Raw genomic sequence first — 12,059 nt, forward strand, 5'->3', positions numbered from 1 at the left:
AGGGGACCGCCTGTATTCTAAAGACATAGATAGGACTATCAAATGCTTTTCGTATATCAAGGGAAAGCAGCATTCCCTTTCTCACGCCTCTCCCATTCCAGGAGGTTTTGAAGTGCCGAGATCAAGTCTATGGCTCACTGTATTTGATCTGAAGCCTGATGACCTGGTATAAAACCAGCATGGTCTACATGAATATAATTCGCTATAAACTGATTCAATCATGTTGCGTACATTTTTGCCAGTAGTTTGAGGTCACAATTAATTAGTGAACTAGGACTATAATTGGCCACCTCACTTAGATCTTTGAGGCTTTGGGATCAAACAAATGAAAGCTCTAGAAGAATCTGCATCAATAGAACCACCCTCTCACAAGGCATTATAGCAAGCAACTAAATGGGGAGCTAAAAATGTGCACATTAGAGGGCAGAAAACTCATCTGGACCCAGAGCCTTAGATTTTGCTTTTTTTGTCTGAAGTTCTGCTTTAAAATGGTATTCCTAAATGAATAGGCAAAAATAGGTGAAATCTGAAACTTGAAGGCTACAAAGGTGTAAGCAATCGCTAGTAATGAAGTGGTCAAACAGATCCGACAGTGCCAAAATAATTTTAACATTGCCTTCAGCATGGTCGGTTGGACTTAATTCAAAGACCCAAGCACTGTCTTTAGAAAGGATCCACCTAGCCTGACAGATTTACCCTTGAAACGGGGAAAAAATGCATTCAAACAGCCAACTACCTGTTTAGTGTTTGATATGTGCAGTAAAACTATGTATTCATATATTTTTATGTCTCTAGAGTAGGGTTTCTCAGCTAGGGTTCCTCCAGAGGTTGCAAGCGGTACCTTGAGCAATTTCTGCCTCAGATAAGTTCCCATGGACACTATTGATCTTTTTAGCTATCTGTAAGGGGGTAATTCTTGTCAATGACCACAAGTGTAAGGAGCATTCTTCCCACTGATCATCACACTAATGTATCGTGAGTTTTAGATATAGTGATATTAAGCAGGGATTCCCTGAAACCAGAACGTTTATTTCAAAGGTTCTTTGTTTTGAAAAGGTTGAGAAAAGTTGCTCTAGAGTGCAGAATATCGTATACGTTGAATGTACTGACATATTCTCTTTTCTGTTTAATTCTGATTAGTCTGCCTTTTTTCTATGAAAGAAAGGAAAGGAGGCGCAACCACCTAGTGCATTACCCGTGGTACTGTATAAAATTTTTAATAAAAAATGCCAAATGCAGAAATAAATTTGTGTTACAAATTCCCGTCACACATGTGCTGGAACATGTCCCTTTAAGATGCGACCGCTAACGCGTTTCGGGAGTCAAGCCCCCTTCTTCAGAGCTGGTCATGACCATAGCAGGTACAAGTATATATAGAGAGTGGTCATAAAAGTTTTGAGAATTAAGGCACAGGCACAGCAGGACAGTTTGTTGATACTGGATGGTCCCGCCCCCTCTCTCTGGGGGGAGGGAGGGAGGGGGAGTAGGTGGAGGAACATGAGGCTACTCTCTATATATACTTGTACCTGCTATGGTCATGACCAGCTCTGAAGAAGGGGGCTTGACTCCCGAAACGCAGCGGTCGCATCTTAAGGGACATGTTCCAGCACACGTGTGATGGGAATTTGTAACAATTTTATTTCTGCATGTTTGTGAGTATGCATTTGGCATTTTTTATTAAAAATTTTATACAGTACCACGGGTAATGCACTAGATGGTTGTGCCTCCTTTCCTTTCTTTCATGTACCCGATTTGGAGTTCCCTGCCTGAGGAGAGCAGCACGCCAGTCTTCCCCTTTTGAAGTGAGCGCTTGGTTGAAATATTTGTTTGCCTTTTTTCTATATATGGTGATAGAGAGAATAATGGAATCTTAATATATATCTTATCAAGAAATAAATATAGATGGTCTGGAAAGGTCACCCCTCTGATCTCGGATTTTCTCTGTAAAAGTTTGATTGCATAGGGGGCAAATGCTGCACTCCTAACTATGGGACCTCTCACTGTGTGATTCTGTATTTCTTTAAATAAAGTCTTATGAAATAATTCCACAAACTGGATGTTGACTAAAGAAACGAAGGCGTGCTTCCACTTGGGGAGGCATGTCAGAGATTTGGCATCCCTGCAGACAATCTAATATTCACTTTTAAAGTGATCCCCAACCTATGTAAACAGGGATACACCATTTTCTGTTAAGTGATCATTTTAATTTTTAATTTTTTTTTAAAATAACAAACATGATATACTTACCTAAATTGCGCAAAGCGACCATAAACCTCCTCTTCTCGGTTCCCCCGCCGGGGCTCCTGGCTCTTCTTGGTGTGTCACCATAGGAAGCCACTTCCTACCGTGGCACACCTGTGTGCTCAATCTCCATTTACAGTGTGAGGCCTTGTGCCCCCCCCCCCCCTCACGACAGCCAAGCCTTTGAGAGTGGGGACAAGGGAGAGAGCCGGTACAGACAGCCACTGCGCTGGATCAATTGAGGACTCGGGTAAGTATAAGGGGGCGATACTTTAACCTAAACATTTTTTACCTTCATGCAATTAATGCATGAAGGTAAAAAATTTTTAGGTTTTACAACCACTTTAATATGACTTTTTATAAATATTTTTTTCTTAGTTGTGCTTTTTCTTCATCCTATTCTTCCTATTTATTTTTTATTCATTTTATTTTTTTTTTCTACGATATGCATTTTAGGAAATCCCCAAGCTCATTTCAGGAGAGTCTGGAAAACCTATCCCAGTCAAAAAAGATCCAATGGTTTCTCCGTACCGCCATCACCCTGGGAGATCCCGCAGAAGGCCTCCTAAAGGCATGCACCTTAGCAAGGGTGATATTGCTTCAGTATGTGCCACTCCTGAAATGCCAGCACTTACACTGTGCCAGCAGGATACCCAGCTTGTATCACTGAAGCGTCAGGTAGGGGAAGATGAGAGCACTGTTGAAAATCTAAAACACAAGCTGCCTCTTTGTATTGGCAGTGAGAATTGTACAAGTCCTTGTACCTCCTGCCACCAGAATAGAATGTTTTCTCACCAAGTCAATGTTTCTTCCAAATAATACAGGTGCTAACAGCATATTGGATCTATTTTGGTCACACACTGTTTGGTATTGTTATTGCTTTGAAGTTTTTGTTTAGGTATGATACATAGTACAACAATTTCCTTCATACTGGGCACAGTTAAAGTGTTACTAAACCCAGGACTGTACTTTCACTATATCTGGTCTCCCACAGTACACAGAGCAGGAAATGCAATAGTTTTAGTAAATATAAACTGCTAAATACCTTTTCTCAGCAGTATATAGCAGTCTTGTTACTTCTATCAGTGTTTTGCCACACACTGGTTAAAGCTTGTAGGAGGAGTTTTCATTCATATGAGGCTGCATGACCCCTGCCTTTGTCTGGACAGTAGTGGTGATTGGCCCTGTGCTGATCACATGCACCTCGCCGCCCCCCCCCCCCCCCAAAAAAAAAAAAAAACTGAGACTGCAGAGTGCCTCCTAGGGCTCTGTTCTATTAGCAGATGGATTGGGGACTGTAAAAGGAGGGGAGGATCAGAGAAGATGGGATCTAACAACCTTTTTTTACACAATGCAGAGGAGTACCCCATAGGTTCTACAGCGAATATAACAAGCATGCTTTACTGCATATACAGACTGATTTTACTGTTGTGGGTTTAGTAACACTTAAAACATTTTACAAGATTTCCTTATAGTTCATTTATTTCCTGTATTTACATAGCACCACCATATGTGGCATTTCAAAGAGTTCAAAGGATCATATCTGAAGTTTACAAAAAAAAACCTTGTCCATCACAGTGATGAAACACTCGTCATTGCAGAAAACATGCACATGTCATGCAGATTGTGTCCCCTGTGGGTTTCAAATCGAGGACCCAGAGCTGCTAGACATGATTGCAAAACATTTAAAGACCACATAGTGATTTTTGTTTTATATTTTCTGTCCCTGACCTAACCCAACTTCTCCCAACATACAGGCATATTTACCTTGATCTAAAAGACCAGGGCTCTGCTGCTTGTTGCATCTAGCTCTGCAAATCGTCACTGTCCTTGCTGCATCAGCACGTTGGTGTTATATGGACTTCTACAGGGCCATGTCCTAAGGCAAAAGGCATTCATAGACAGTCCCATAGAAGTCTATAGGGCTGTAAACGAAGAGTGGAGCCACAGCCACCAATCACATATCACCAAATAAAGGAACACTTTTTATTCAGTACAGCATCAAGTCAATTTAAACTCCTGGCTGGTATATTGATCTGGTCAGTTAAGTAGTGTTAATTAAATAACCAGGTGCACTAGATGGGCAACAATGAGACCCCCCAAATTAGGAATGGTTTTACAGGTGGAGGCCACTGAAATTTTTTTCCCTACTCATTTTTTCCTGTCTGTTTTTCACTAGTTTTGCATTTGGTTAGGTCAGTGTCATTACTGATAGCATGAGGCGATACCTGGACCCTATAGATGTTGCACAGTTCAACTCCTCCAGGATGGCACCTCAATATGTGCCATTGCCAGAAGCTTTGCTGTGTCTCCCAACATGGAGGAGAATCCAAGAGACAGGCAGTTACTCTAGGAGAGTTGAACAAGGCTGAAAAATGTCCCTAACACATCAGAACCAGTATCTGTTCCTATGTGCAAGGAGGAACAAGATGAGCACTGCCAGACTCCTACAAAATGACCTCCAGCAGGCCACTGGTGTGAATGTCTCTGACCAAACAATCAGAAATAGACTTCATGAGGGTGGTCTGAGGGCCTGACATCCTCTAGTGGGCCCTGTGCTCACCGCCTGGCACGGTGGAGCTTTATTGGCATTTGCCATTGAACAATGGCGCCCTGTGCTTTTCCCAAATGTGAACAGGTTCACCATGAGCATATGTGACAGAAGTGAAAGGGTGGAGAACGTTATGCTGCCTGTAACATCGTTCAGCACGACCAGTTTGGTTTCTGGGTCAGTGATGGTCTGAGTAGGCATATCCATTAAGTGACGCACAGACCTCTACAGGCTAGACAATGGCACTGTGACTGCCATTAGGTATCTGGATGAAATCCTTGGACTCATTGTCAAACCCTACGCTGGTGCAGTGGGTCCCAGGCTCCTCCTGGTACATGACCATGCCCAGCCTTATGTGGTGAGAGTATGCAGCCAGTTCCTAGGTAATGAAGGAATTGATACCATTGAATGGCCCCACATGCTCGCCTAACCTAAATCGAATAGAATACTTCTGTCCATCTGACACCGCCAGGTTGCACCTCAGTCTGTTCAGGAGCTCAGTGATGCCCCGGTACAGATCTGGAAGAAAATACCCCAGGACACCATCTGTGGTCTTATTAGGAGCATGCCCCGATGTTGTCAGGCATGCATACAAGCACAGGGGGGCCATACAAAGTTACCATTTTGAGTTGCTGCAATGAATTTTCAGCAAATTGGACTAGTCTGCTGCATAATTTTTTCACTTTTATTTTTGGGGGTTTCTTTGAGTTCAGAGCTCTATAGATTGATAATTTTCATTTTCATCAAACAATGTGGCATCCTTTTGTTCCTAACATGTTACCCAGTCCATATATCCAGCATGATATTTTTCCCCTTTGAGATCTAATGTGTTTTCAAAGTGTTCCTTTTAATTTTTTTGAGCAGTGTATATATAGATTTTTTTTTTTCACCTTTTTCAGGTACAAAACATTAAGCAGATAAACAGCAGCTTGAGGGGAATACTCAGTGGAGGGATTATTGATGTGAGGCCTCAGGAGGTAAGATTTAATTTACTGTACTCATTCAGAGTAAATTGTAATGGTGTACAACAATTCATAACTACTAATTAGAGCTGTTAAGTCTACCTGGAGTTTTAATGACTTTCTGGGTTACTATATACCAGGGGTCTCCAAACTTTCTAAACAAAGGTCCTGTTTACTTCTTGAGACTTTAGGGGGTTGGAGTGGCCAGTGGAAGTAGAAAATGCCCCAGTGTCAGTGGGAGTAAAAAGCAAATGACATAGGGCCTGTAGTCTGTACTGACATCAGGGGGTATCCCTAATAAGCAAAATTTCAGGGCCAATGTCAAAGGGGAACCCATGGTGTCATGGAGAAACCTGACCACCTGTCCCCAGAAGCCCTGGACCTCCGGGCAGTTCCAGAGAAGATGGTAAAAGGTGCCTCGTTCCTGCTGACACATGGGACACTGCCCGGAGGCCTCGCTACGATACTTTGCCATCATTATTGGTGTCAGAGGTAGGCCCGGTGAAGGGGGCCTGTAGTCAGTAGGAGGAATATTGCCCCACCATTGGTATTGGTGGAAGGAATAGTGCCTAATTGTTATATTAGTGGGAGGAATTATGCCCATTGCTGGTGTCAGTGGGAGGAAAAGCGTCCCATCGTTGGTGTCACTGGGAGGAATAATGCCCCACTTTTAGCGTCAGTGAGAAATGGTTCAATTGGAGGAATAGTGTCCCGAGGGCTGGATAAAGGCAAGCAAGGGGCTGCAGTTTAGAGATCACTGCTATAAAACATTGCCATTGGACTTACCTAAAGGAAAAGTGTCTTTGTTACCCAAAGCAACAACTCAGATTCTACCTGCTGCTCAGGTAGCATGCATTATTCTGGTTTGTCGCTATGACTAATAAGGCCTGTTGTCTTTTTATGCCTGTGTCCTGTAAAATATTTTTATCCTTAAACAGACATTCTGTTGCTTTTTCTTTAGCTGAATATTAAGCTTAATTCGCGGTGGACTACAGATGAGCAATTGCTGGCTGTGCAAGGTGAGATGGCATTTACTGCCTGCACTTGTGACATTTGCAAGTCACAGTCTTGAGTGGGAGGTGGGAATACAACACATGGATATACTGTACGAGGCTAAAACATTTTTTGCTTTTTCCCCTTCAGCTTTCAGGAAATATGGGAAAGATTTTCAGGCCATCTCAGAAGTTCTTGCAAATAAGACACCTGCACAAGTGAAGACCTTTTTCATTGGTTACCGTAGACGTTTTAACTTGGATGAAGTAGTTCAGGAGTGGGAAGCAGAACAGGGAGTGGATTCCTCTGCAGCTTGCAGTGATTCCACCAGCAAGAGCACTGCTTCTTCCCAGATGAGCAGTGAAGAAGATGATGAGGTGAGAGATTACATTGTTAGCTAGTAGTTCATTTTTTTGTAAATTAAATTAGAAGTAATTTTAAAAATTAAAGTATGGCTGGGCAAAAAAAAACCCCAGTACATCTGTCCAACACATGAAGATTTCTCTATGTCTTTGTCTGGTCAGATACAGAAAAATATCAGATGATCTTGGCAAAAATCAGTGAGAGCCTAACTTCCTCTCTTCCTCTGTTACACTCAAATCCCAGCATTGTTTCCAGCCTTGCTGCGTTTTGTTTTGGCCACTACAGAACACCCCCCCCTTCTTTATGTGGATGAGAAAATGTGGTTTACTAATACACTTCTTTCCTAGGGTGACAATGCTGCTCCTCCATTGATGTAGTATAGTGAATGAGTAAGTGGTAAGCATTGTCATCCTAGGGCAAAAGGTGTGTTACTGGCAGAATCACAAGATTAAATATGTAGAGCGAAAAAAGAAAACTAATGCAGCCACAGCATTTGTTTTAAAGGGGTCACCTCCAGTTTGTAAGCATCTAATACCAAAGTAAAAGCACAAATGTTGCACAAAACGGTAAACTGATTTCTTGCCATTCTAAAGATGGAAACTTGAGTTTTCTTTGCACCTTTTTTACATTGCTGATGCAGTTCTGATGCAGGTTGTACAGTTGGGGGGGGGGGGGGAGCTAAATATGTCTCCTTATCCTATTTGCTGATCACCATCCTGAGACCCTCTTTGGGGACCCAGGCCTCCCACTTCCAGAAACGTTATCCAAGTTTTGTGAGTTGTGGGAAATAAGCAAATAGGATCTCTCTTGTGATGGATTACACAGAAGCACTCAGTCCTAAGCCCTACCGGGCCGGGTTCAGAGCTGACAAACCCTGGCTATTGTGGCCAGGTAAACAACATAGTAGGGGACTCTCTGTCCTCCATATGCTTGGGTAGAGTACAGGGGAGACATCAGGGGACTAAAAAAAAATGTAAAAGCCATTTGCCCCCATGTACATGCTTGTACAAGCGCAAATATATATATGATAATTGGCAATACATAAATGGGGTCATGCCATGCACACCAGAATGAGAGGAATAATTCTGGGGCCATTTTTTTTTTTTTTAGGTTAATTCTGAATTGAAATGAAACTGAAATGAGCTGCATTAAGGGCCTCATGCACACAGGGCGTTTTAAAAAATGAGCTGCAAAGCCAGTACTGACCCCATGTGCTTTTAAAAGCATTTTGCATTGGCGTTAGCATGAGTGTTTAGCTGTGTTGGCGTTAAAACGACTTTCTCTACCCTCTTCTATTCTCCACTTCCAAATCGAATTACTATAACTTAAAAATGCAGCGTTGGCACGCTTTTAGCAACATCAAGTGTTTTTACAGCTGTAACGCTGCTGCTCCAGAACGCACTGGCCCTGTGTTTGTTTTTTTTTTTTTTTTTTGCAGTTTGAAAACGCCAATGCCACTTACAGCTCCTAAAAGCCTATTTGTGTATGGACACCTAGAATAACGAGAGGCATTTTTAAGCTTTAGGTCCGGTTCACACTTATGCGATGCGGGAAGGCTGCGAATCCGCAGCCTGTTCCCGCATCGCACACGCACCCCTGGCAGTTCACACTGCCATATGCGATACGCTGGGGGTGTCAATGTAATCTTAACGACACCCCCAGTTTGATCGCATATCGCAGTGCGATCGTTAAGTTCGCACAGGATCGGATCGCACAAGTGTTAACCGATGTGCGATGCGATCCTGATGCGGCTTCCAAAAAGGGTCCTGTGCGTGTTTGCTGCGGTGCGAATTTAGCCATACAAAGTTTATGGCTAAACTCGCACCGCACAGCCGATCGCATGTAATGAAGGAGCAGTGCGCTCCGACATTACATGCGAACCCCGCACTCGCATAAGTGTGAACCGGGGCTTAAGAAAAAAAAAAAAAAAGCCTGACGTCCCTAGGTGCAGCTGTAAAAACGTCCAGTGTGCATGAGGCCTAAATTGAAAAAACATTGAATGAATGGTGCTGCACTGCTGAATAAAGTAAAATGTTCAACTTAAATAAAACTATATAGTATATGTGCAAACTTTGCAGTATTGTATATGTGCAAAGAAAGCCGTAAAATATATGTGCAAAATAAAGCAATGTTCTATATTGGAAGTCCCCTGAAGTCATGTGACGGAACACGTAGGGCGTAAGCAGAGGCAGACAGGGAAACTGGAAGTGATGCAAGTGGAAGCGCAGTCCGGTACTCGTGGTTATTATATGCAGAATTACACGTTTTTATATTGGAAGTGCAGTGTTTTAGTTAAATAACTGATTTACTTTTTATCTACTTCACTATGGGAAGTTTTCCCTATATTCTCCTATCTTATGGGCAAGATTAACTTGAGAGCAGACATACAGGAGTACTGTAAAGGAGAACCTACCCACCACTCAGACCAGAACACTAGGAGCTGTTTCTGGAGGGTCCCTAGTGGGGAGTGGACACAGGAGGACCTAAATATATCGGAGGATAATTTATATATTTTTTGATACAAGTGTGAAGGAGGTGAGAGTCCTGTGATCTATATTTACAGGTGGCATAATTTACACAAAGGTGACGGGAAAGAAGCAATACAAGAGACTTTTATAACCCTCTTGGCCTAATTGTATCTAAACAATGGATTCAGCTCACTCCTTGTTTCTTTAAAAGGAGTTTCCTATTACCACCTCGCCTATTCCTGAGTATAGCATCTATTACCATATATTTAAAGCAGAGTTCCACCCTAAAAAAAAAACTTTTCACCGTCCACTAGCTTACACAAACCTGAAAAAGAATTGGATAATTAAAGATTTTTTTTTTTTGTTTCACTTACCTTGTTTTAAATGAAAATATACTTACCTTCCTTCCTTTTCCTCCCCCTGCGGCCTGCGCCGTCACTTCCTCCTTGCATTGACTCCTGGGCGTTGAGCGTCATCGATCCCAGGAGTCAATGCGCCTGCGCCGGCCCTGCTTGTCACTTCTGGTGCAGGCGCGTCATTCCCTGCTGAACAGCTTCTGGGCATGCCCAGAAGCTGTGCAGGGATGGCCTAGACCAGTGATGGCGAACCTTGGCACCCCAGATGTTTTGGAACTACATTTCCCATGATACTCTACATTTCCCATGATGCTCATGCACTCTGCAGTGTTGTTGAGTATCATGGGAAATGTAGTTTCAAAACATCTCGGGTGCCAAGGTTCGCCATCACTGGCCTAGACCATATATGTAAGATTCATCTTTTCACACTTGGCTGTATGCATTATCTGGTCAGTAACGAACTAGGTAATAATGCCAGGACCATAGTGCAGGCATATATTTTACACCACATTTGCAAAAGCAACTTGGGTAGTCTTTAACCCTTGTGTTACATGGCCGCCTACCCGCCTTTCTGGCAAACCCGAAATCTATAGGCTAGCCCAGGATAAACCTCTACTACTACTACCAGCTTGAATCAGTTTTCAGATAATGCCATAGGAGTATGGATGCCTTTTACTGTTTTTGTCTCACTTAATTGGAGCAAAGGTTTATGTTGTCCCATTTTTTATTTTCCTTTGCACTTTTAACAAGACATTGGACAAATTGCCTAATTTCAGGTCTCCTTTTTTTTTTTTGCACTTTTATTTTGACATAAAAAATGCCTAATGTAACAATGGAAGTATACTAAATTTTCATCATCTTCTCCTCTCACAGGTGCAAATCACATCTGTTTCTGCCTCCTCCCAGACAGTAACAACTACTACTTCAACAGCTTCTACAACTGCTACGGCTGCCACCATCTCCCTCCCACCCCCACTGCTAAGACCAACAATTCCTTCTGCTCCTATTCTTCATCGTCAGCCACCTCCACTCCAGCCGGGACGTCTTCTTCAAGCTCGTCCTCCACCTCTTGTCCGGCCAGCTCCCCGCCAGAGCCCACGTGCACCACCTGCTTTATTGGGCAATCATGCAGAGCCAGCTTTCTCCTGAGGAATCCTATAAAAGTTCTGTTCATTTTCAGTGTGTTAATTGGGTGGGTTTATTTATGGGAGTATTGGCTTGGTAATAAAAGACCTGTGTACAGAATTGCCTGTATCTAACAGAACAGTATTGAACAATAAATGGGCCTTGCGTGGAACTGGTGCTATAATATAGTTGTTCTAATGGCATGTGGAGTGATAAATATCAGCACAACGCCAATGTTTTTTTTTTTTTTTTTTTTTTTTTGTACAATTAGGGTTTCAGGGTTTTTTGTCTACATAATTTGACCATCAGTGGAAGTCTCTTCTATCGTGGATTTAAAACCTCTTTATAAATGTCAGTTCGGTGGCCCATGTGGTGGAGATTTTCAACTTGCACATTGACTCTGCCTACTTTTGGCTTATGAGGATGTTGGATTAGAATTGTATCCTATACTTTCTGGTTTTTGTCAGTAGACTGTTGGTGTGACCAAGCTGTGTGATCATACTAGCGTACGCATTCTGGATACGTAGTAGTGTTTTTTATCGTTGTGAATAGGTAATAAAATTTACTTGTGTTTTTCTAATATCTGATCTCCATCTGAAGTTGTATTTAAACTAGAATCTCACTACTTGTGTTTTTTTTTATTTTTTTATTAATAATGAATTTATCTTTTTTTTTGTCACTACTTGTGCCTTTTTTTGTAGAAACAAGACCACATCTCTAACCTTTGCAAATATAAAATTACTAATAGACTCCGCATAGCAGAAAGATTGTTTAAATTGTCTCCATTTTCTAGCCACAACATGATTTTCCCAGGGTTCTCTTAGTGACTTTCCCTGAACACTGTAGCTGGGCATAGACATATTTTTTTTTTTTTATTCATTCAGCGAGAGTGCTGAATAAAAGAAAACAAACCAATACCTCCATTCACACAAATGGGGGGGAGGATTAAGGAATCTCCCCCTGCCGGGACATTGTATTCTGACAGTGGCTCCCGCTGGTG

At 42.2% G+C, this 12,059-nt stretch overlaps 1 protein-coding gene across 1 annotated transcript in view; it reads left to right on the plus strand.

The window, feature by feature from the left end:
* Positions 1-11,605, plus strand: part of RCOR2 (REST corepressor 2) — a 98,110-nt gene extending 86,505 nt beyond the window's left edge. Inside the window, exons 9-13 of the mRNA XM_082270892.1 lie at positions 2,698-2,919; positions 5,692-5,769; positions 6,716-6,773; positions 6,898-7,124; positions 10,808-11,605. Of these exons, the coding sequence (XP_082127018.1) occupies positions 2,698-2,919; positions 5,692-5,769; positions 6,716-6,773; positions 6,898-7,124; positions 10,808-11,083 (861 nt within the window). The 3' untranslated portion in view covers positions 11,084-11,605. The remainder of the gene's footprint in view (positions 1-2,697; positions 2,920-5,691; positions 5,770-6,715; positions 6,774-6,897; positions 7,125-10,807) is intronic.
* Positions 11,606-12,059: the final 454 nt, after the last annotated feature.

The sequence above is a fragment of the Pelophylax lessonae genome (genome assembly GCF_965119305.1).
Source record: "Pelophylax lessonae genome assembly, chromosome: 10".
In the NCBI taxonomy this organism is placed as follows: Eukaryota; Metazoa; Chordata; class Amphibia; order Anura; family Ranidae; genus Pelophylax; species Pelophylax lessonae.